This window comes from Polypterus senegalus, chromosome 5, assembly GCF_016835505.1.
Source record: "Polypterus senegalus isolate Bchr_013 chromosome 5, ASM1683550v1, whole genome shotgun sequence".
In the NCBI taxonomy this organism is placed as follows: Eukaryota; Metazoa; Chordata; class Cladistia; order Polypteriformes; family Polypteridae; genus Polypterus; species Polypterus senegalus.
In genome coordinates, this window is record NC_053158.1 from 186,509,783 (window position 1) to 186,537,042 (window position 27,260).

Below are 27,260 nucleotides of genomic sequence, written 5' to 3' on the forward strand. Positions count from 1 at the left end.
TCCAATTAGCCAGTAATGTTAACTTCTTTTAGTTTTTCATTGAGACAAGCAGTCAGAAGATGGATGATATGCCACTTTGTCTGTACTTCTACCAGTGTTGTTAGGCAGATTTGTTGATTTGGGTGTTTTTTGAGTACTGAAATCTGCTTCTCCTGTGGTGTTTTTTTCACCTCCTTTTGATGGGGAGTGACACATTGTTTACTTCAAATATTTTGCAATTTAAATTTTCATGAACATAGCTGCCAATTCTTTAAACCTTATATTGACACCGGTACTGAACAACACGCACAGCGCTCACGTCAACGTATCATTCACTTTTTCTAGCCCACTGATGTCTCTGAGTACTGATTTGTCATGTGACTTCACAGAAAGGTTTTTCGAATGCAACAGGTTATGTTCATTTTTAACACAATGTGCTTTCTGCATACGTGACACACATTTATATGTCTAATAGGGTTTTTTTTTTTTTTTTTAAGAAGACTTTGACTGTAGACAGTTCATTATAAATAGACACTTGCGGTTAATGACAGCACCTCTGCTCTTTGCAGTTCAAAATCATCGTCTCTACTTTGAGCGCCATCTTCATGGACTGGTTTAGAAAAGAGACACACAATGAGATGTCTAATTGTTCCCACCCTGTTTTAAGTCAAATTCACTAATGGTTTTCTCTAGACATATGTATTATATGTCTAGCTCTGCAAGACGAGAGACAAGGAACATGTTTGCCCACTTCCTTCCTTCAATATACTTACTAAGCGTGAAATGATACACTAAATTTCCATGAAATTCATGTTCCAATACAGTGCATTCTCAGAACATCAGACAATAATTAAATTAATACATAATATTGTAATGTCAGCCCTAAAAGGAAACCAGTACCACACATGTAAGGTCCATGCAGCAGTTAAGAAGGAGCAGAGCCACAACAGATGAGTAATATAAAAAGGGGCAGAAGAGCAGCCTAGTAGATCCTCTGGAAGTGGGGCTAAGACAAGACAATGCATATCTGGGCACTGCACTGCTGGGCAGCACAAATATCCTGTGACCATACAGTGGGAGAATCAAGACTACCAACTGTCTACATCAGGACATACAATAAAACAATTGTTCACAATTGCCGGAGCCTCAGTAGCAGTGTCTCCTACAATTGGGTTGTGACAATATATTTGGAGAAAAAAAAAAAGTGAAATGATGAAAAAGACAACAACACGTACAAAACAGGCATTAACAAAAATATAAAATGTAATGCAAAACAAGGATCGCTCCTCTTGCACGTGTCTCTAAATACCCCGGCAGTTTTAGATTCTGTCCAGCAAGCTAAAAGGCGCCTGACCTTTCTAATTAAGCACGCAGAGTCCAAACTTATAAGACTTTTAAACAGACTATGTGTATGTGACTGACACCTTAATCAGAGTGCAGATAGTGACAAAATGATACAGAATAACATAAGCCATACATGCAGTGTGATACTGAAAAAAATCAGGAAAATGAACGGCAAACGTATACTGACATGGAGCTTCGAAATACGCCATTTTGACTCAGTGGAGGTGTTGCGTTCTGCATCACGTGAAATTTGAAACTTTAAACATCAAAATATTTCTCAGTTTTAAAGGTATTAGTAAGGCACTGGATGTGCATGTAATCCTTAAGGTTCACTCATAGCTCTCATTTATTTGTGTTATTTCGTAAGGATAAAAAAGAGAAAATAACAGAAAATGCTGTCCTTATCAAATTGCCACTGGAGGTGATCTCCTTGTTGCCTCACCGTATATGCCAGGCCTGCATGGATTAAGTTATCAAGTATCATGTAATATACTAGTAATTTGTGGACAGGTAAAACTCAGCTCGATGTTCGTAGGGAGAAATTAGGTGAATAGGATTAGTAGGCTGTGCTGAGCTAAATGGCCTGCTCTATTTAAAACATTATTGAGAAAAAAAGTCATTCAACCTAACAACAAGACTTGCCAATTAATTTGGATATTTTTTTCAAAATAAGTCAAGTATTGAAGGTCCCCAAAATCACACCCTCTACCACACTACTTGGACATGTATCTATTTATTTCTGTTTTATTTACCTATTATCTATTTAATCTATGGTTCTCTGCATGAAGAAAAACTTGCTAATACATTTGCAAAATCTACCCTAACAAGTTTTCATCCTCATTCCCATCTTACTGTTGAAAAAATCCATTTAAAGTAAGAACTGGGATCCACTGTACTCATTTCCTTCAACGTTGTAAAGTCTTCAATCATGTCACTTCTTAATCTCCATTTACTTAGGCTGAAAAGGTTCAACTCCTTTTATCTTTCTTCATAACACAAGTCACAGTAAAAAACCCTGTTGAAAAACAGCAGTTGAAACGATATTTTTATTCACAATATGAGGACACAGGCATGTGGAAAGAAGAATAAATTTCTCTCGGATTTCCTGTAACGGAGTCATGTCCACAGCTGCTTCCTCTCTTGAGCCCAATGATGCTCTGCAGACTGGAAAATATTATGTCATGTTTCTGTGAAGGCACATAACTTACACTCATAAACAGACAGGTGTCTATGTAGTAAAACACAGGTAGGGGAATGGAACCGTAGTAGGAGAAACAAGGATACAAAACAGCAGGAAACATGGCAAATTCTAATAACTAGAGGTATGTCTCTAAACCTTTGAACAATGGAGTACCTTGTTGAGCAGCATACCAATTGGCCTTTGGTAATGATAAACCATGTCCAAATTCTCCAGGCATTTAGTGAACTCAAATGAATTTTCTTTAAGTCAAACGTCTTGTGCTTATGATGTCATCAGGTACCAATGTTTTAGAATCTTGGTTGCTATGGGGCTACAGGTCATGGGGCGTATCTTCCATATGTTCATATGATGTCACGGATGCAGACTTGGTGGCCATCTGACAGAAGTGCAAGACACATACTTAGCAATTGTCCAAATGTGACGAAAATAATGGAAATACTCATCAAAAAGAAAATTGCTTTCTTAAGCAATTTAACTTCAGCAGTAGTTAAGCTTTTGACTTGTAGCTTTGACTTTGATTAAAAGGCAGAAGTCTACGTGACCATCATCATCATCAAGCCCTTCCGTGAGAATCCTAAATCCAAAGAGGACTGTTTCATTTATGTTAGGTAGAATGCCCAGAGGGGACTGGGTGGTCTCATGGTCTGGAATCCCTACAGATTTTATTTTTTCTCCAGCCGTCTGGAGTTTTTTTGTTTTTCTGTCCCCCCTGGCCATTGAACCTTACTCTTATTCGATGTTAATTAATGTTGATTTATTTTGTTTTATAATTGTGTCTTTCATTTTTCTATTCTTTAATATGTAAAGCACTTTGACCTACTGTTTGTATGAAAATGTGCTATATAAATAAATGTTGTGGTGGTTGTTGTTGTTTTGTTCTTTTATTTGCATTATGATCACTTGTTTTTTTGTAATAACCCCTGTTTATGTTTTGAACTGTGCTCCTTAAAGAAACTCTGCTATTATTCACTACAAACCTAAGTGTCATTCTGATCTCCTCTTTATTTGTTAGAAAGATACTAACATTGCTTTATGGGTAAGAAAATACACAAAAAAGCTGAACCTTTTCATCTAAAACAAAAAACAGTTCCAATGTCTCAGTTCTCTAAATTACACTTCATAGAAACAAGCGTCCCAATCCAAATTCCATCCTATCATGCTTGTGTCATTGTTTTCATTCTGAAACTCTAAACTGGATTAAGCAGATTTTTAAACATTACATCATTGGCTTCATTTCTGAAACACATAAATACTCACAATGCTCCACTTTAAATGTGACACTAGCAGTGACAGCAGCCAGAGAAGGAAAGCTGTGAGCAGCAAAAACAAATTAGGAACTTTGTCTAAGATGTTTGTCTGGAGACGTTGTCTTTATGTGTTATACGCAAGAGTCACACCACGACAAGTATAGAGTGGCCCATAATGCAAAGTGTGTGCTGCTCTACTTTCTCTTTGATTAGGTCAGTCTCCGCAAGCAGAAAACACAAAATCAACTTTCAAGTGCTCCAGTCAGAAGACGTTTAGAGGACAATTCCTTAGCAGACCCCCCCGTCCAATTCAAAGAGGACAGAGAAGTCTGCCTTTGTCATTCAACCCTAACACTCCCACAGGCCATCACACAAAATGTCCTCATTTTGCGGACTGATTTTTCTGCAGAAGCCTTTATTCCTATCGCTCCATTGATTTCTTTTCTGTGACCACCTAACCTATAGAAACTTCATGTTTACAGCTCACATCACAGAGGAGAGTTACATTCCTCACCAGGAACTTTAAACTGTAACTGGAGCCGCTGTGTCACTTGTAAATGTGTCACCAACAATATCCTTGTATCTGGTCCCTCTTGTAGATTTAATATTAAAAAATGGGCCACTGTCTAATAATCGTATTTACTGCATTTCTTGTAATAAGTGACAAGCCATCTAAATAAGTAGCAGATTACTTCAGGGAGCACATTTGAGCCATTAAAATCAGAGACCTTCCAAAGCCTATTGCAGAACACTTCACATCCCTTGATCACAGCCACACTGATCTCTCGGTTTGTGTTCTTTCACGAGACACTAATAAAAACAGAAGAAGCTAAACTTCAGCCTGAAATCGCACATTTCTCCAGATTTTAATGACTAACTAACTTTTTAATCTCTCCTTTCATCTTCTGTAATGGCAGCTTTTTCTTAGCTACTCTCACCATTTCTCTTTTCATCTGACCTGGCTTTGTTCCCTTCTACTCCTCCTATATATGTTACTTGCTCTTGATGCAGGCTATACACCCAAAAACACTGCATCTTTATTCTTTGTACATTTCAGTGTGGAAATAACACAACTTTTTTTCCTTTGCAAATGCACACTGACGCAGCCCTACACTAACTCCAAAAATATATGTAAGCTGATTCTATAAGTTAAGTAAATCTGAGATCGTGATTTGAAAATTCTGCATATTTGATAATGACAACTGCGAGATGTTTGGTTGGTTTGATTTTGTCATAGGTTGTAGAAGAGTGCACCTATATATGTAAGCGTTGACACCCAATGAGAAAGCAGCCAGAAGTAGAATTCATATGACCCTATTGTATGCAACCACACAAATCTGGCCTTCTCCAGGTTTTATAATGTGTGCTGTGGAAAGCTGTGGGGCAACGTAAAAATTAGTAATATCTAATGTACAGGTTGATATATCTCCTCTATGTCTTTATTTGTAAAATTTGCTTTATACTCGAATAATGTTTAAGAAGCAAGGAAGCTGGAGAAACCTGTTTTTTTCTTCCACCAGAGTTTTCTCTCTATCATAAAAGAAGATCCTGATATGAGACGAGACACGACTATTTCCAAGAGATTTTTTTCAAGTCCCGCAAGACAAGACTTTTGCCATGAGATTTTTTTCAAGTCCCGCTCTACTCTCAACCGTATTCAAACATGCACACGGTACTCTCACCTCTCATTCGTGTGAATGCTTTTCTCAGACACAGTTCTTATAAATTTTTACGTTTTCCTCACTTTAAGTTCCCAATTAAAGAAGATTTATTAAGTCCAAATCTTATTGAAGAATTTCATCCCGAAGGGTTATCAACAAAAGAAACGAGTACACCGGCAATCCTAGCACCAAGAAACGATGAAGTCAAACAAATTAACGCGAAAAATGATGATCGGTTACACAACAAATTGGTTAAATGCTTATCAATAGACAATGCTGAAACAGTTGGGGGTGATTGTGCGGAAGATGAAAACATCAACTTACAATATCCCGTAGAACATCCGCATCCTCATATGCGAGCAGCAGAAATGCAAAGTGGCTAGTGCTGGCCTGAGGGTTGGTGAGCAACGGGCAACATCACCTAGTATTGATAAGGAGAAAACCCAGGCAGTTTTATGACTAAATTGCATCCCTTCTTGCCTGTTTGCTTGAAACTACAGAAACTACAAAACGGTGGGTGGTGAACTAGACTAGGGGGATTGGATTATCTGAGCTATTTCATTAGTAAATGTTATACCCTCACACTGCAAAGCTACTGGACTAGGGAGGGGTTTGTGCCTGAGCCGTTTCACTGATGAATCAGGGGTATCACAGAACAATAAGAGGAAACTTGCAAAGGCATATCTCTGAAGAGAACAGACCAAAATGTTGATCTGAAGAGAGCTGACCAGAAAGAATCACATGTAACAACAACTTTCTGTGCAGGCAGAAACTACATATCTAGCATTATAAGGTTGTATTGGTCTGTAACCAACACTCATTGTACTCTGCTTCCTTATAATTTGGGTATTGTGATGGATGTCCGGCGAGAGTTCCTGGCTCTCATCCCCAGGCCGCCAGGAGGAGCTCTCCCGACAGCATGGACGTGCCCCGAATTCCAGCAGGGCCTCATGGACTTTGTAGTTTTTTTACACAGCCCTGCTGGATACCTTGGGGACCACAGGGAGTCACTGTAGGGAGGCTCGTGGACTCTTATGTGCCCTATAACCTGGAAGTATGTCCTGGTCACGTGAACAGGAGAAATGACATACTTCCAGGTTGACGAGAAAGGCTTTTACCCTGACCCGGAAGTGCTAAGGACTTGTGGACTGTGGGGCAGGAACCCCTCCGGGTCAGGGGGTATAAAAGGACTGTGGGAGCTCCCAGACGGCGAGCTGAGCTGGGTGGTAGGAGGGCAACGCGTCTGGGAGTTGGAGGATTGATTATTGATTTAGTGATTGTGTTTATTTATGAGTAATATGGAGTGGAGGGTGCTTGGTGCACATAATTATTATAATAAAAAGAAGTATTGGACTTTTACCTGGTGTTTGGCGTGGTACCTGAGGGTTCAAGGGAGCAATAGCGCGCCCTACTGTTAACAGTATATTATCTATAATATATAATTGATGAGTATTTCCGTTATCTATCTATCTATAAAAGGACAAATATCTGTGTATTTGTGCATCTGTCCAGTTATTACATCTCTGTCATTCCAACGGATGGCACATCACAACCATTAATACTGCTTTACGAATCCCACAGGAAATGGCATATAACAGAGATATATACTGTACATTGCATTTGTCATTCCAAACATTTGCAGTGATGCATTCTGAATGACAAATGCAACGCATTTTATTACTACATGCATTACAAAAAACATTCCAATAAATGGCGCACTGCAAATGTTAATGTTGAGGTCTACATTGATTACTTTAGATTTCAACCAGTTTTAAACAGGTAACTGAGCTAGTAAAGAGAGTAAAATAAAATCACCTAGAACTCCATAACCACAAAAAGGCACAGAAAACAATGGCAATTGTAGCTGCTATCTAGTTGTTATCCATGTTGTTTGTTTAATTGCGTGTGGTGTGTCAACTCTTACTCCAGCCTGCTCCATGTTGATGGACTTCATGATACTTTCACAGTGCTATAGGAAATTTGAAATGTGCAGGGAAATCGTGCTGGTGTAATCTGTCATCCCTTGTGATTCCTATTAGTGTAATCTCACATCCTGAAGGCAATGAGCTTCAGCAACTGCAGTCATTAAGTGTAACATGCTGTCTGACTCAAAGTCATGTAGTGTGATGCCAGCCTGAGTTTAAAAATACATTTAAAATGCCCTCTTGTGTTTGTGCCATTTACAATGCCAACTGTCTTATGCTATTGTGCTAGGGATCGCCAGTCACTATTGATGAATTTGTTTGTTTTGTTCATCAACTACCTTCAAGATGAGACTGAGAATTACAAATAAGAACTAGGAAATAGTAATGTAAAATACAAAAAGGTAAGAGGTGATATATGTATTTAGAAGTTGAAAGGAATTAAAGACTATTTTATTGTCATATGATACTTTAAATTACTGTATTTACCAAAGGCACAACTGAAAGATGGCTAACAGTAAAGTTCACTGGATAACAGAAAGCATTTACAAATACAAGAAACCAGGCTGTAACAGTAGCTATGTGACTAAAGTAACACCTCTGAGAACTTTAAATCAGAAATGAACAGACTTGACATTCTGTGTGTTCTTTTATAGATAACCAATGCAGGACAGCCATATGGCCACTTGCATTAATCTACTGGGTGGCAACTCTCAGGACAGTTGCAAATATCTAACAGGACAACATCAAATTCCACTACAGGGGAGGCACTTTACTGACTTTGGGATGCTAGGCTTTTAATCAGGTACCATAAAGGGATGCGGGAGGAGGCTAGGACTGAAGGGAGCAGATGAGGATCTCAGGAACAGCTTGCAACATTTACCTTTCTGATGCCATCTGCATGCTGTCAGGACAGAAGCACATCATTGACCTGCTTGAAAAATGGTATTTGAATTTAAACTCCCCACACTCCCCCAACCCTCCAAATGCAGTAGAATTTCATAATGGTTTGTGTTCAAAATAAATCCAAGGCTGGAAAGTGGCATTACAGATTAGTGGAAGCACAGGAACTTGAGAGCTATTTGGAACATCTGCAGTTACCATTAATCCTCATAAAAGTGTTATGATGCAAATTAAAATGCTGCTAGCCATGTAGTTAGTCACATTCTGGAAGAGTGCCGATCATCACCACTATTAATCACCTTTGGGTTTAAGTTGGTTGCAGACAAGGTATAAAACACAACTGGTGGGAAAAAAAGTTACGCGGCTGACAGCACTGTCTGGATTGGTGATTTACATTTGTTTGCCATCACAGCACAAGAAAACAACAGAGAGAAAACTGAATGAACACACGCAACAAGACTAGACGCTGACTGTTTCACATCTTAATCTTTAAGCTGGTGAGTGCTATACCTTTCTTATTTATTCACCTTTCCATGTACCATTCTGTTCCAATACTGTCCACTTGGGATGGTCCTTTACTTAAGAGGTCCTTGAGTTTAACCCTTGGAAAACCCCCCACCGGCACTCATTCGTGTAGCTGCAGCATCATAAGTAGCAGAACAGGCCACAATAGAGTCTCTCACTTGCATCAGACATTACATGGCAGCTCCCCCAGTTTTCTCCAAGTTTCAATCTAATTTCCAGCTGTGAGGCTTTAGAACTCTTGAGACCATAGCATTGATTTCTTTTTGTATGCTATTAGAATGTCTATTACAGTCAATCAAAACCTGCTAGATGTCATATGAAATTCATCAGCCCTCACATAATATTAGAATTCCAATTCCATTTCAAAGAAGCAGTGGTATTCAATTTGATAGTTTGGCCAAAGGGGGCGCTCTTGAGCTGCCTGTCCCCAAGGCCATAAACAGTAAAACAAAAAGACCCCACAAGGTGACAGAGAAGGTGGTTTTTGTATTAGAAAAGAGAGCCCACAAACAAGTTAGACAATGTACGAAACATTCAGGTGCGTTCGGCTACGAAATTAACTGATATGAAAGTTGTAGCCTTTCATATTTTTTATTTACTTCATACAAGAGTCAATTATTATTTTTTTGTTTATTAAATAGTTTTATATGTTTAAAAACTAATAGTGATAACAGAATGCAATTTCAAGTGTTAGTAGACTACATTAAATATATGCTTTTAACAACACTTTTGAATGGAGTTAAAATGGAGCACAAAAAGGTTTGTGGTGGCCCAACAGCTTCCATAAACAGCAGACTGCAATTCAAGTGATGTGAAAATGACATCGACTGATGTGTGTTAGTGGTGAAGTGTCTGTGACTAATTGTTACATTTTCTTAAACATAACATTTTTTTAAAGTATACCCAATAGAGTAGTACCAAATAATTAGCAACTGTAAATATTTATTAATACAAAATGATCAATACCAGCATAAAATCATTATCAATATTACCCTATGAAAGGAAAAAAGGAACTGAAATAAGTTAATAGCTAATAATATTTGTTAAAACACAGTAAATTGGTAAAAATTATATAAATAACTTGGAAAAGAACTGCTTTATTGTACTGTATAACCAGAATACAAATGGTACACAATGGACAAGAAGATCAGGGACTTGCCAAGATTGTTCCTGTTGTCACACATGTGCGCTTGGAAGACAGCTGAAGGGCCTGAACGAAAGTAATTCCACACCAGACCAGGGGGTGGCAGAGTGCACTAACTCTTTTTCTTGCTTTCTTGCAGACCGTTCACAGGAAATTCCACCTGACCCTGATGATGTCACTTCCAGTTTCGGGCCTGATTACATTACTTCTATTTTCAAACTCATGGATGAAGACCCTTCCGGTTCCGGCCCTTTTGATGATGTCACATCTGGGTCTGAGCCTATGGAAGAGGACTGTTCCAGTTCCCCGCCCTCGATGGTCTCATTTCCTGTTCTGGCCTGTAAAGTTTCCATCTTACCTCCACACCATCACTTCCGTACTAAACTCAAATCTATGCACATTAGTGGCAAAACTTATACTCTTTTGCAGCCAGGGTACAATATACGGGTGGCTGCCCCAAATCTTTTTTCGACTTTTGTGTCTACTCATTGTGACACTGTATATCTGAGACTGGAAGATCAGGGGCTTAAGCCACCCACCTCCCAGTGCCTATGTTTAAATCAATTAGGATAGCCACGCTTTTTCTGTGTTATCAATCAGTTTAAACCCCATTTAGCTACAGGATGATAACATTGATTCTTTACAATAATAATCTGCAGATAATATTAGTTAAATCGATTCAGTCTATTATATGCTTACATTATTGCTTTCCCCTCCCATTTATTTCCAGTGAGGTGACTTTTTTTGTACTCAATTAATTAAATCATCTAAAGCAGCAGGCGAAGTGCTATGCTGTGTCAGCTGTTTGCATGCACACGCTCTGCCCAGTGTATGCGGAGATGGGAAAACAATCTTGGCAGAACTCCATTGGTCAGGTGTTTATGGTGGAGTGGCTAGATACAAGCCACTGTTTCACTAAAAGGCATATGACAGACCGCATGGGGTTTGATCTTGTCTAACGTAACAAAAATTGGACTCTTTGGGCAGAACTCTAAGCACTTCAGTATGTCTGGTGAAGAGAAGGCACTGCTCATCACCTGCCTGATACCATCCTTCTGGTGAAGTATGGTGGTGGCAGCATCATGTTATGGGTGTGCTTCTCAGCAGCAGAGAAAGGAATACTGGTCAGAATTGAGGAAAGGAAGAATGCAGACAATACAAGAAATCCTTTAAGAAAACCTGCTCAAGAGAGCATGCAACCACAGACTGGGGTGACGGTTATCATTTCTGTATGACACTGACATGAAGCAATCAGCCAAGACAATGCTGGAGTGGCCATGTGACCAGTTTCTGACTGCCCTTGCAGAGCACAGCTAAAGCCCAGACTTAAACCCAATAGAATATCTGTGGAGAGACCTGAAGATGGCAGTTTACATATACTTGCCATTCAATCTAACAGAACTTGAGGGAACCGACCAAGAAGATTGATTTCAATTGCCCAAATCCAGGTGTTTAAAGTTTATACCGGCTTACCTAAGAAGACTCAAAGCTGTTATTGCTGCCAAAGGGGTTTCTATAGAGTACTGTATTAAGTGTCTGAATACTTATATGAAGGAGAGAGATTTTAGCTTTTGATGTTTAATAGTTTTACAAACCTCTCTGAAAATACGTTTTCAATTTTTCATTATGGGTTATTCAGTATAGACTGATAGGCAAAAGTGTAAATGTATTAATTTTAAATTAAATCAACAATTCAGTAAAGTGTGAAGAATGTGAAATGGTCTGAATACTTTTTGAATCCATGGTGACTAACTGGTGTGGCACATACTTCACTTACCTACAATGTACTCCAAAACCTCACCGCTTATGCCTCTTGAATGTCGTTCATCTCCCATCAGCCAAACTCTTGCTAACATTCTTGCACTCAACAACACTCAGGCTCACTTTCACGGTGGCCAGCAGGGTCTTTTAAGCCCCAGCCTTTAAACACTTCTAGGGTACTTCTGGATTAAGGGGCTAATGTATCTCTGGATTCAGAACATCTGGTCAGAGCTCCAGCTAGCTGAGCAAATGCCCACCTGTGTATAGTATAAATCAAGAAACCCATGCAGTCAAAGGTTCCCTGTTTTTGCCAACTAGGCTACATCTCCCACTGTCCAATACGCTTCAGTGATCTCATGTTCTGATAACTGTGACAACTTGTGAAACTTCCTAAGCAGTACCCTAGGAGTTAAAATATATCACAATTCATATGGCATCCTTTAGCACTTTTTTAATATTCTACTGGAACTCTGGTGTCATGCATCACATCCAGCAACACCCTTAGCCATGCCTCCTGCTTGCTGATGCATGGCAACAGCAATTACTCTGCTGTCACTGGAGGCTTGTGTCTTGCCTAAATGTTATTGTACACTGTATAAATAAATACCTCACATACAACCTTCTAGTTTTTAGTACTTATATACTCTAGTCTCAGCATTTTGTGTTTGCAGTTAATGTTGTAAGATGATTTTTACCTAGCCCTTGTTTTATGCATAGACATCTTAGACAGTTCTTGACTATGACTGTGCCCATTCTCTTTTTGCCAGATTAGATTACTGAACTTTGCTAGTTATTTAATTCCCTTTGTCTTCTATCCTGTCTTGAATTTTAGAAACCACAATTCTTCTCCACATCATGATTTACACCCTCCACTCTTACTTCAACCCAATGCTCTGTGTAATTGAAAATGGTGGCAGCACAAAAGTAGTGAACATCTGGCCTAACCTGATTTGAACTTGCAAATACCCAAAAAGTTAGTGGAAGTACCTCAGAGCTCTTGGCCATAATTATTTGAAACTTTTGATTGTACATAGATCTGCCTAACACTCATTGATTTTCTTCAATATTTCTTGCTTCAGTCCACCAGCTTTTCCATATTCTGGTAAATGCCAGTGAATTACACTACTTTTGATATTCCAGTGCATCTCTAACTTATAAAATAGGAAAACTAGAATATTCCATCAAATACATAATTACTATGTATAATGTGTGTTAAATCCATGGGTACATAAGGCTAACTGTAAAGAAACTAACCATGCTCAATGTACAGTCAAAAAGAATAAAAATTGTAATGGCAATGTAGAGCACAGTAGTAGATAAAGCTAAAGACTATCATCGGTCTCTGCTTTACTACTGGCTCAAATAAAATTCCACCCAAAATGAAGAAATTTTTTTGCACGTCAACTGGTGACTTGCTATCAATTGTTCATGGGACAGATTAAAGGGTCACTCAGCTATCTGCTGTGGAAGAGTAAAAAAATAAATAAATAAATGAATGAATTAATTAATTCATGTCCTCTCACAATTCTTTGGTAGTATGCGGAACAAGGCATACATGGCATGATCAGAAGTTATGAGTGAGTGCTGAATTTGCTTTGCTTTGAGCTCAGCAAAAATGTGGAAGTGTTCTAAAATTTGGGTGAACTCAGCTAAATGCTTTGAAGGAGAAAGTGAACTAATTTTGAGTGGATTATAATGGTGTAGTGGTCTTCTAAATGTCCATGTGGGCTAGAAAAGCATCTGCCAACTTTGCTGGACTGATTATTGTGGCCAAAAATGTGATCTGAATTGTAAGGCAGCAATGCTAACCACTGTGCTACCAAGCCTTCCTGAAATAAAATCATACTCTGAGTCTACCTTTATCTCCCTCTGCGTCTCCTGATCTGCTATCGGTATGACACCCACAGGCCTATGATACATAATCGGGGGGCTGATACTATCCGATCTGCACCACATAATCCAGCAGGGAAGACACAATGAATCTGTGCAGAACAACAAAATATTTTCATAATATTTTCATTAAGGTCAGCTAATGCACCGATAAAATTAAAAATATTTCAAGATTTTTTTTATGCATGTGGGGTGCAAATCTGCATGAACTATCAATCAGGTAGTGGCATCACGCATGTGTGTATATTCAATAAATTATTCATGCATGTGTGAAGCAAAACTGGTAGCGCCATAAAGAGTGGGGTGGAATACACTTATAGTACACATGCTTTAAAGGTCTGCACATACGTGAAGCAAATTAGGCAGGTTAGGTAGTGACATCCCCATCCAACATGGCTGCTACAGGTATGTGATGTCACACTAATTTTGCGCAGCATCATGGGGCACTGGGAAAAAAGCTTGTCTAAGCTTGCCGCATATCAAACTTTCAGGGAGAAATTTGGCAAACGTGGTTATTGGCGAACCCAGCTAATTCATTCCATAAAATGCTTTGCTAATTTTTGCAATCAACACCAACGTTCAAGTGCTGAAGTCATTTCATCTTCCTTTTAGTTTCCTACTGTTGGTATTGACTAGAAAACAATAATCAATATTTTATTTCCGTAAAAATTTCCTACGGGACAGCACTACAAAGATTTTCCCACCAATATTCATCTTCAACATAAACACAGTTGCAATTGCCTTGCTTTGCGTCTGGTCCTGTCTTTATCTCACGGTAAGCTGAAGCATGTGCCCTAATAGCTCACATATTCATGGAGGCTCCCTCCACTCAGGAGGCACTCAGTTACAATGTGAATTTCTCCATTTCTTAGTTTTCTTATTCAGACATAGCTGTTTTTGATTAAATCCTCTACATTTTTTTTCATTAATCATTTGCTTTGCTCTTTCATTTATCTTTGTACACATTGTAAGCCTTGACTGTTGTTTCATCTTCACTACATTTTTGTTGTCTCCTTTGTTCCTAGTTTTACGTGATCATCTATTAAAGGTTGATGACGGTGCTGCAGTGGTCTATTTAATTCTGAGTACATATTTAAATCATATCAGTAGTGAATCTCAATACTTTGTCATGCTGCCACAATATCTCACTGCTCAATTAAACCTGCATACTCAATTAACAGGAGAAGATGAATGTCCAACAAGGGCAAGTCAGGCCCCACTGGGGAGTGACATCTGGTTGTGTTAGCCTGCCAAAACTATTATATTTTTCTACAAAAATTTCACAGCTTTATCCATTTACAAGAAGCCAGAGAAAAATAATATTCATGCAAATATAGTTGATTCAATGCCCTTTTACTAGCAATACCTTGTTGGGGAATAGATGTATGTTTCCTCCGCAGTAAAGCAGACTCTGTCTGCCAGTATCAGATAATGTGGGCTGATAAAATGCACAGTTTTTGGTTTCATTCCAGATATAATACAATACCTTTCATGTTTCAGCCAGTGTTGCTGCCCTGGCTCAAGTTTATTTTTTGTTTATTTAACCTTTCTGTTGTTATTTAAATATAATTGTGTATCATGTTTTTACTGTGTCCTGTTTATTTAATGTTATTCTGCTTATTATGTTTTAATCTGGTATTACATTAGGATTCTGTGTCTTAGCTTTCTGTGTTCTTTGCCCTATCCCTTTATGTAGAGAGTCAAGGGTCGAGGCCTCCTCATATTGCAGCTGAAGACCCATCCCCAGCAGTGCATGAAGGAATAATACACTGAAAAATTATTTTTTTATATGTTGCTTGGCCTGTGTAGATTGTAGTGATGCATGATAAAAAATGTATTTCATGATTTCATACAAAGAGGAGGTAATAAATGTTGCTGATATAAGTCAATGGTGAACAATACTGGACAACAGCCAATAATATTAAAACATCCATGAACAAAAATCTCATTTCACATAATCCACATGTGAAGTTATCCAGTCTCATGCTCACAGTATTCTAAAAACATGTATTATTGGTAAAATATTGCTAAATAGGTCACTTCTTCTGGAAAATGCTCTTTGAAACTGAAATGGAACACACTCAGATATACTGTAAATGAACATTTTAATTCACTGGCTGTTCAATTTGTTCTTTATGCAACTTTCACTTACTTCAAAATGCTGCTGCAAGAATCTTTACTACAACTAGAAAGCACAAACACGTAACTCCTGTGCTCAAGACCTTGTATTTATTCCCAGTTAAGCTTAAGATTGATTTCAAAATTCTCCGTTTAATACTAGAATCCCTGAAGCCCACTAAAAAAGTCGTAAGTCTGGGCCACCTTAAATTCCTTCACACCTCCTCATCAGTGTCTTTGTCTTGCAAATGTGTCGATTGGCACTGGCAGCAGGCATGCTGCTCACTCATCGACCCACCGAGGCAGCTGAAAGTAACTCAGACACTGAAGTCTCTTTATCTGGCAGTGTATCCAACTGGGGTGTTAAGAGTTCTCTTGTAATTGCGACGTTTTACGGCCAGCATAGACTCTACTATAGAATGCTAAGGAAGGGAAGGTGGGCTAAGACTGTGATTGTGTCTTTGTGGAAGACCTGGAGGTTTATTTTCTCCACGAAGGCTGCCGATAGTAGTTTTTGTTTTCCTCTCCTCTGTTGTCAAGTAACCATAGTTGAACAATTAAATAATGGACAGATGTTCTTGGTTTCTGTGTATATTAATCAATTTTTATTTTTTTTTGTGTATTTGAACAAATCTGTGTCTTCGTCTGTATTAAGTCTGTATTTAGTAATTTGTAAAATATTGCATTTTATTGCAGACTTTTCATTGCAATCTGAGCCTACATTCAGTAAAGAGCACTATAAAAAATATAAACTGAACTGAATTGTAGACTCGCTTCCTGTCATTACATTTATATTCATGTTATATATTCAGTCCCTTACAATTATTTGGTAGCAGGCTGTGGAACTGCACAGGTGAATTGACCTTCTGCTTGTTGAAGAACCTGAGATATGCACAAATACAAAACATATTCTCTATCTGAATACGTTTTTTCTCGTTTTTTTGTAACCTGCAGTAGTACATGTGTCTCAGTGAACTTTGCACTTTTGCTATCACATTAGTTACTGTATGTATGGAACATTGTGATCATATGACTGGATTACTTATGTGTAAGTAACCCCCTGAGGAAGACAGGAATAGTTCAATCAATCAGTTGTGGTGTATGGCCGGCCGTTTATCCCGGCGAATATCCCCCCAAAAGCCGCCAGATGGAGCCCTCCCTGCAGTATGGAGGTCCCCCGAAGACCAGCAGGGCATCATGGACATTGCAGTTTTTATACGCAGCCCTGCTGGATGCCATGGGGGCCACTAGGGGACGCTGCAGGGGGGCACAACGGTTATTTACCCTACGCCCAGGAAGTACGTCCAAGTCACATGGACAAGGGGAATGACATGCTTCCGGGGTGAAGAGAAGGACTTTTTACCTGACCCGGAAGTGACACAAGATCACATGGGTTGGGGATTGGGAACACTTCCGGGTCAGGGAATATAAAAGGACTCTGAGAGCTCCCAGATGGTGAGCTGAGCTGGGTGGAAGGGTGGCAACGCATCTGGGAGTTGGAGGATTGTTTATTGTTCGTATTATTGTTGATTTGTATGAGTATAGTGGAGAAGAGGGTGCTTTGTGCACTGTGGCGATTTAATAAAGTCATCATTTGGACTTTTACCTGGTGTCTGGAGTCGTGGACAGGGGTTCAAGGGAGCGATAGCGCCCCCTATCTGCCACACAGTCTTTATTCAGTCACAGATGAGTACATGGATTCATGTGTTGCAAGGCAGAAGAGAGAATTTCCCTTTTTTCAATCGACATTTTTATATTTTCTCCTCTCTCCCTCTTTCCCTTACTTATCAAAAAACCTAATATCGTTTACCTAAGCATTTCATCTTATATTGCGCAAATCGGCCAACCGTTTCTGTTCTGTGTACATGTCAGATAGGGCCCTAAAGAAGGAAAGGTCATGTTTCCTGTGTCTAACAGACGCGTTCCTAAAGGAAGTTGTTCCAGGTCAGCTTATTAAACCGTCTTATGACAGACGCCTGTATGAATAACCTGCCAATATAGCAAAACAGCTTTGTCAGCTTTTAACCCTTAGTAGCTTGCAAACACTTAATTTTTCTTTCACACTTAACATGTGGATTATGTGGAATGAGTAGCATGAGATTTTTTCTTAGACGTTTTGATATTGTTTCCTTTTGTCCAACATTGTTCATAATTGACTAATGTTGTATCAGAATTTTTTTATCTCCTTTCTGCATAATTTTTTTTATCAATCATTAGAACCTACAGAAGGTAAGGTATGTATTATAAAAATACCATTTTTGGCTGGAGTATTCCTTTAAGACAACAATGTAGATGCAATAGTGTCTTTGTCACTATCTTTTCTTTACCTCATTTCCTTTTCATGTAATTTTTGTGCTTCTCTGGACTTACATTGGCCCTGATTGTCTCAAAGTACCTTTTTTGGTTTAGTGATTTGTTTGGTTCATGTTTTGCCTTGTTAAACAAACCTATGTTTACTCCTTTTTCCATTCCTTGTCTTTTTGTGGTCCATTTCTTGAAATTTTTTAATAAATAATTTGTTATGTATGTGCATCGGAGGATCTCCTCACAGGCTCATTTGAGGTAAGATAGGCCACTGCCGCTAACACCGTCTTCTCCTTCTTTACCCACAGTGCAGAGAGACTGGCTGGTGAAGGCATTTAGCGCCACCCCTTACAGTCCCACTGGCATAAAAACCTGGGCATCCCAGAAGGAGGTGTCACTTTTGGCCAGAGCCACCTGCGAGATGAAGCTCCGCTAAGAAATGACAAAACCACAACTTTGCTTAAGTTATGATGCCCCGCTGAAGGGGAGTGTACCCACGAGCGCTATTTCAGTTGTGTTTCTTTTTCTTTTGTTTTCTTCACTTTGGACAAATAAAATGGACGACCCAGTTGGCGCCCCAAAATTCTTTTCCACTGTCCTGAACTGTCATTCCTGCACCTCGCCACATATTAGAAAAGTACTTTTTTTTCTCTCCTCTATTATAGGCATTTTCGGATACTTTGTGACTTAAGAGTATTAGCTTTACTTTATGGGCCTGTACAGGCCAGAAGTATGCATTTTGAGTTTGGTGCAAGACTGCATAGGGTGAAGGCCTGCTTATACTCAGTGAGTCCAACCTGCAAAGAGAGCAGATATGGTTTTTGTTGTCTTTTAAGGCTTGTATTTGCCTTTTGCTATTTTTTCCTGTCAGGAATCACAGCAATACCAACCCAGAATACCTAAAGGAAGTTCACATTATTGTTTAGGGCAGCTACTGTATAGATGGCACTGGAGTACTAATGCAGTATATGCAAAAGTCAAGACAATTTCTCTCTAAAACTGCTTATCAGAAAACAAATACTATTTTGACAGCTTGATCCGTTCAAGAATCTCGTTTAACTGCCCATCAGCACTCATTAGTAATTAAGGTCTTTCATCTTAAAAGCCATGAAACCCTGTAGGCATTGCTTCAGTTTTGCAGTCAGCCTCCTTAGCTTTTCACTGCTGAGATTTTTCTTCTAAATATAAAGCAGCTCACGGGCATATTTTCAAATAATGCAATTAAAATACACTTAAACAAATAATTAAGCTTGAACCTGAACATCATTTTCTTATCATTTTAATATGAAGAAAATGGTGGAGTTTTAGAGCAAATGAGAGGAAAAAGACAATGCATGGATGACAAGCTCAACATCCATGAAACCCAGAGGTACTGAAGAGAACAGGGCCATTATGTTTTATTTCACAAGTCTAAGAAATGTCCAAATGGAAAACATGGGGCATGTTCTAAAAGTGGGAGAAGGATCACTCCCTCTGCTTTTCTTTATATTGTCTGACTTAATAACCACTTGCTTTGCACCCTTGTGTGCCTTTTGTTTTTGCCTTTTTTCCCTTCTTCTTTGGTAAACGGGGTAACCTGCTCGTACCCCAAACCATTTTACGTTCCTCATCCCCTCTTTTTCAGAAAACAATTGGCTTGAGTGCCAAGGTTTCTCCCATAGAAACATCAGCATTAAACTGAGAAAGGCTTTATGCTAATTAACAGTGTCTAAATTATGATTTTTAAAAAGTAGTGGGACATGTCCCTATAGAGTGGATTATTTAAAGTTAGGTCCATAAGTTTCTGGACAGTGACACAATTTTCATAATTTTGACTCTATACACCACCACAATGGATTTGAAATGAGAAATAATTACATGATTGAAATGTAGGCCTTCAGCATTAATTCAAACAGTTTAATAGAAATATCATATGAGCCATGTAGGTATGAAAATACATTATTATACATGATTCTCCATTTTCAGGAGCTCAAAAGTATTTAGACAATTGACTGACAAGTCGTTCCATAGCCAGATGTGCGCAGGTCCCTCATTATTTCATTAATTATTAAACAGGTAGAAGGTCTGAGTTGATTCCAAGTGTGGAATTTGCCTTTGTAAGCTGTCACTGTTAACTCTAAACATGACGTCTAAAGAGCTGACCATGCAAATACAAACTGCCCATCATTAGGCAGAGGAAACAGAACAAACCCATCTGAGAAATAGCAGAAACACTAGGACTGGCAAATCAACCATCTGCTACATTCTTAAAGAGAAGAAACACTCTGGTGACCTCATAAGCACCACAAAGCCTGGATAACCATGGAAGATAACTGTGCTGGATGATTGCAGAATTATTTCCTTGGTGAAGAAAAACCAATTCACAACATTTAGCCAAACCAAGACCACTCTCTGGTAGGTAGGCCTATCATTGCCAAAGTCTGCAATCAAGTGAAGACTTCACGAAAATGAAGACAGAGGGTTTACCACAAGGTGCAAATCACTGGTAATCCTCAAGCACTGGAACAACAAATGAGACTTTGCCAGAAAAAAAAAAAAAGAAGCGTGAGTGGTCTCCCCTAGACTTTCTCATATACTCAGATATAGGGGTTGGATATTTGAGGACTAAACTGCAAGACAATGCTTATATTTTTATATTATGTATATTAAACAGCCATCAACAACAAATCAAATCAAATTAATAATATATTTAACAATTCTTATAGTACTAGGGTGTTGTACTGTGTTAGCCATTATGAATGTGGTGAGAAGTCAAGCAAAATGACACCTTTAATCGGCTAACTAAAAAGATTACAATATGCAAGCTTTCGAGGCAACTCAGGCCCCTTCTTCAGGCAAGATAAACAATTATTATAAAGGTAAAGTTGAATAAATCGGACTCTGTAGCTGCTTGAATAAAAAAGTACCACTTCTTGTTAGTAGAAATAGCTCAAAAGTTGATAGAAATCTACATTTTGTACCTAATACTTGTGTGCAAAATTTGGTTGTTCTAACTGAAAGCATACTCAAATCATCGTGTTTACATACCGACACACAGACATAATTTCAAAAATGGTATTTTCGGACTGAGGGAGGTCTAAAATGTTGAGATTCATCAAAATCTCGACTTTAAATTTTTTGATCCGATGAATACCATATCATCTGTGAAACATGGTGGAGGTAGTGTTATGGCATGGGCATGCGTGACTGTCAGTGGAAGTCAGTCACTGGTGTTTATTGATGATATGACTGCTGACAGAAGTAGCAGGATGAATTCTGGAGTGTACAGGGCTATACTGTCTGTTTGGATTCAGCTAAATGCAGCAAAACTAATAGGACAATGAGCTGAAACATACTGTGACGGCAAACCAAGTGCTTTTCAAGGCAAAGAAGTGGAATAGTCTTCTTCTAGCCAACGTCCGCCATAGCAAACGATGGTGTAAGAATAGGTTCAGAAATCAAGAGGAAAGAAATACTTCTTGAAAGACTTAGTTGTGAATAGGTGTTCTGCTGGAGACGATAATGAGTCGAAAGATCTAACCCTAGAAAAAGCAAGTACAACTGACCATGGCTGAAGACTGGTTGTTGTAGATTAACACAAATCTGTGCAAATGTAATACAAGGCAGGATGTTGGGCTCGTGTTTGAAGTAAATGACAATGGTAGCATGGAGAATCTCGGAAAGAGCTTGAATTTCAGCTTCACCACCATAAACTCCTGATGTTGCCATGTATTGATAGTACTCATGACTTGTGATAACTTGACTTGCGTTGGAAAGAACAACAGGAAGAACATCTCTAAATCTCAAGTCCCAATGTGATGTAACGAAATCTACTGCCCTATGTCGTAGTGAGAGTGCATTGCATTCGTGAACTGTTTGTGTCAAGAAATAACCCACTGATAGGAACAGGCAGTTGCCGGATCCCGGAATAGAGATGACGTTGTACTAAAACTGGGTGACAGAGAAGATACTGTCATTCATTTTATAACAAAGGCTTAGGAAACAAATGTCGCAGTATAATGAAAATAGCAAGGAGCGAAACCAGTGCCAATGGTCGAGAGAGTACCTGCCTGTAGCAGGCTACAGAAAAGATTCCCAGGCGCACACATGGCCGAAGTGAAAGGTCACGTGGTCAGGCTAGATATAGGGCGGTGACGTTACACCAATGGGGTCATGAGAGAGGAGCGGAGAACCTGGTAGGCCAACTCAGGAATAGGAATCGAGAAAAGCAGCATGGGGGTGTATGGGAGGCCGCAGGCAGCGTGGGGAAGGGTTTGGAAGAGGAGGAATAGGAATCGAGAAATGCCGTGTGGGCTGTGTGTGTAGTTGGGCGGGGGATGACCGGTTTTGAAGAGGAAGCAGGACGAACCAGAAGAGAAATATATATACGAGTTGGCCAAGTCAATTAACTGACCTGAACCTAACTGGACATGCATTTCACTTGCTGAAAACAAAACCGAAGGCAGAAAGTCCAACAAACAAGCAGCGCCTGAAGGCAGCTGCAGTAAAGCCCTGGCAAAGCTTCCGTAGGGTGGACTCCCAACACTTGTAGAACACCATGGCTTCCAGACTTCAGTCAGCCATTGACTGCAAAGGATTTTCAACCAAGTATTGAAAATGATCATTATATTCATGTTAGTTTGTCCAGATACTTTTGAGCCCTGAAAATGGGGGACCGTGTATAAAAATGGCTGTCGTTTGTAAATGTCTCATTCAATGTTTTAGTTACATACCTTAAAGTAAAACTGCAAGTCTACATTTTAATCACATCTGGATTGCTTCATTTCAAATCCATTGTGGTGGTGCACAGAGCCAGAATCATGAAACTTGTATCACTGTCCAAATACTTAGGGACCTAACTGTACATTACTTTCTACTCTTTGGATGGTCCCTTTCCAGTCCATTAACAAACATGTTGAATTTTCTTGTTGCTCCACCAGATGGTGCTGTACAGATCCCTACACTAATACATGCATCTGTAATATACTGTCTGTTGTCTAAAACCCATTATGATCTGGAAAAAGGTGAGTCTATAAAGGCAGAACCAAACAGACTGGTGGCTGTAGTAATTTCTGGTTTTGGTAGCACCAAATGCTGAGCTCATTGCTGTCATGTGAAGTTCATGTTTATTGGCTGTTGACTGCCATTATTTAAATTTAATCTTTCATGATTAGAAAACAAGAGAGATTTTCATGATATACAGTATGTTTTACTGAGTTTCAACTAGAAAGTGTCAAATGTATGTAGTTTTTGAGCACAGCAGTCACTGGCTGTCCAGCACTGTTCCTCAATTAACTGCCACAGTCAACCACAAACCTTTTCTCTATTTAATCCATCTCGGTATGCCAGGTTCATTAATATGAATCCCAACCTTTAATTATGTGGTTAGCTGCTCTTGACCTCTCAAAGGCAGTCAATTCCTTTGTGCTAACAAACTGCCCTTTTCTCAAACCGGAGTTACCTATAATTTCCCAAGTGAATCTGCAGATCATTTCGGACAAGGCAGACTCTTCAGCGACTTACAATATGAGTGTAGCTGTTAAGCTATTTAACATTCCCAAGGATATTGATTGCAACAGGGATGGAAAAGATGACAAAAGCTTCAGGGTGTACGAATTATTTCAGAAAGAAATCTTCTGTGGAAGATGTGGTAGTTAAAGTAGGGAGTCGGGACTAGACATTTTGCCTAGGATACTTTAAAAGCTATTCATTCAGACAACTAATTTACATCCTGTATCAAAAAAAAAGTTGTACCTAAATGTCACCAACCTAGTTTGAAAGAAAACGGTCATGGAATATCAAATCAGATATCAAATAAATGATTAAGTTTACATGTTAATCACTGTCACTAAAACCACACATTAGGTTCACGATAAAAAGGTGATGACCAGACAGGTTTGAGTCATGGAGACCTTAAGCTGTTTGTACCTGCATTACAGGAGACCAACAATGCTTTAACAAAATGTTAAACACCAGGGTGAGCTTTATAGATGCCAAAGAACTGGACATTGTGGTGCCAAATTCTCAGTTGGACATAGTGAAGCACATTCTGGTAATATGGAGGTGATGGTAGGATAAAAATTAAAAGAAGACTCCTACAGCCCTTAGCAAAAACCTTGGAGACCAAGAGGAACAATATTATGGAATGATTGGGGACTATGCAACTGACAATGAAAGCTCATACTTGAAACTTTTTCACGTAACTAACAAATGCATAACTCCACTCACCATTTCCATTCTAGAGTCTGGTGATGCAGATGAATCACTGAGGATTGTGCCTACAAGAGTATCAGGTTTGTGCAGACTGGTATTAACTCATATTCAGTGATGAAAACCAATTTCCCTTGGGGAAGGCGACCAGTATATTTTCATAATGGAGAGGATGCATGAAGCAGTGTGACTCACAAAATATTCTGAAGATGGCACAGATGAAACACCTTTGCCGGTATTGACTGGATGCTTTTATTTGTTTGGTGCATTGGAACAACACCTTACTAAGATTTTATTGCCCATCCTATGAAGTTTCACGTGAGCTCTGTCTGCCTGGTGGAATTTTCCAACATGATTTTTAAATCAAAAATGGCATATTCTACAATGTATTCCACATCAATTATGGACCAATCACACGATTTATGGTTTGCTACAGGCCATTTTTTGCTCCTGCATGATGCATAGCCCACTACAGCGATTTACTCAATACAAACGTCCCTCATATGCAACTTTGTTCTGCACAAATAAATTGCTATTTTTTTCTTCTCATGTGTCACCTGTTCTGTTTGCCAGGTGTCATGTAAATTGGACCACTGTTTACGGGTGCAACTATTTTTACTTCTAGGCCTTTGCAAAATAAGCATTTGGAAAGACAGCCTCCATTAAATCACTCAAGTACCTCTTGCTGAATTACGAACACTCAGGATTGTCTAAAACGTAGCCAATGATAGATATGTGTTCTGTCATGGCAACTGTGTAATACAATAAAAAAATATGTTTATATTCTCAATCTCCTGGTCACCAGCGTTCTCAAGTCCCATTTTCGCTCACCTAGTTTCCAGCCTCGCCCATTTTGCTGACATTTAAAGCGTACTGTTCTTACAAGTGTCATATTGTTGAAACATTTGTAAAATTTATTATATTATGTCTAGTATATGGTGTGGTACACACTGGTGTTTACTGAAGAAATTTGGCATCTTTGGCCAACACCTACCTTCTTTGCCCCAGTCAGTGCTGACTTCTGCAGCTTACGGTAGCAGTACTTGGCATATGTGCTGATGGCAACCCCTAAAAAAGGAAAAGAGAGACAGGTGATTACAGCTTTGCTGAATTATCTTCTACAGACCACATGCCTGCACTCAGGAGCCCATCACCAATTCCTTAACCAAGATCTCACTAACACTGCTCAGCAAGTATGAGCCTCAGCTGCCTCCATCCACACAAGACAAGAGTTCAAAGACAGATGATGTGCCATATCAAGCACCAGAGCCAAAACATCTAAAGCCAAAGGAAAATAGCTAAGATGTGGGCATGAGGACTGACAAGCTGCTTACAAGCATCTGGCTGCCTTTGACAGACAAGGAAGCGGCATGCAGTGGAAAACTGGAGGACGCTGCACCAGTAATACAACGTAACAATGCAGCCAGTTAGTAGGACAGCAGAAAGGATCAAACAGGAGCCTTCAAAGAGCCAGTGCCATGAGAGGATTTAATCAGACCTGTCAGAAGGTTTCGCTCTGCTACCGGCCTCCAAATTGAATTGACAGGCCGCAGTCTGTGTTTCTCAGGGAGAGCGAATTCAAGTTCAGCACCAGATCTAACTGAATATTTGTGCAACCGCCTGAGACAAAAAGCCTGCGTGAAGTTGACTTCTTTATTTATCCATCACCACTTTAAATAAACTTCCAATTACAGAACACAGGGCCGCGACAAAAAGATAAAACAACCTGTCTGAGTAAAAAAAAAAATAAAAAATTACACAGCTAAATGGCATCTCTGTAGGTCTGGAAATTGATATTGCACTGTTTGAAAATTCAAAGGCTCCACTCACTGACAGAGAAGCTCTTGTTAAAGAATATCCACCTTAATAAAAGGGCAAGAGGCTATGTGTGTGTGTCTGTGTTACCTGGGTGCCCATCCGGTTGCTAAGGTTAGGAAGAAAAAATGAAAAATAGGCAAAACAAATAAAAGAAGGGTAAAAATAAAAAAACAAAAATCAAAAATAATAATAAAAAAAATAAATAAATGTCTACCAATATGAAAATTGGTCTTATCTGCATATCTTGTTGTCTGACAGCAGTGTGGCAGCGACTTATTGCATTTTCTTGGGCCACACGAATGAGGTTTATAGCTGTAATGCCAATGACCGATGTCTTCACATGTGTGAGTGAAAATAACGATAAATCAACCAAAAGCCACGATATGACTAAGCTAAAATCACTAAACCAGACTAATGTGATAGCGAACATAGCCTCATTTTCCCAGCAAAACACTTCGGCTATACGAATGCTCAGTTCAACAAGAGAAAGCTGTGAAAATGGACGATTCTATCCGTAAAGGAAAAGGGACCTGGTGCATATTATTATATCAGACCAAATGGACAACCCATGAATCAAATAAAAAACATGGAGTCCACGTTGATTACTTAGATTTTAACCTGTTTTAGATGGGTTGTATGTACAGCTAGTGATGCTATGAACTACAAAACATGCTTGCATGGTAAACATTTTGGTCGAGAGTGATTGAGCAGTTTCAAAAAGCTTTTATTATAGTGTGAAAGAAGGGACACATATGCTTCTGCATACAAAAAAAAGGTTGTCAGAAGGGCGGCTCTGTGGCACAGTGATTAGCATTGCTATCTCAGAGACTTAACTTCTTGGAATCAAACACTGAATCTGGTCATTGCTGTATCAGCAACAGCTGATATCTAAGGTTCCCAATAACTTTGGTCAACTTCTGTTGGTGACAGTTCCAGTTAGGTCAGGGGATGCCTTGTAAAACTATAAGACCAGACACCCACAACTGTTCCTGGGCTGCTTGTCCTCCACAATAACGAGTAAAATGCTCATGTTTCTCTAATGGAAGTCGTGGGTGCATCTGGCGGTTTAAGGAAATGATTTGTGTTAATCCAGAGTTCCCTTAGGATTCTGTTTCCCCTGACAGTTGAACCACTGCCTGACGACCTTCACATGCCCACCATGTTTTTAAAAAAAAAAAAAATTCAGACAATCTTATACGGCCCTTACATTTTTGTAATGTTTTTTCAAATCTGCTGTTCTTTTTAACACTCTGT

General features: G+C 39.1%; 1 protein-coding gene across 1 annotated transcript in view; it reads right to left on the bottom strand.

The window, feature by feature from the left end:
• Positions 1-27,260, bottom strand: part of arhgap39 (Rho GTPase activating protein 39) — a 439,818-nt gene that overhangs the window by 39,086 nt on the left and 373,472 nt on the right. The window contains exon 5 of the mRNA XM_039753767.1: positions 25,183-25,256. Coding sequence (XP_039609701.1) covers positions 25,183-25,256 — 74 coding nt within the window. The remainder of the gene's footprint in view (positions 1-25,182; positions 25,257-27,260) is intronic.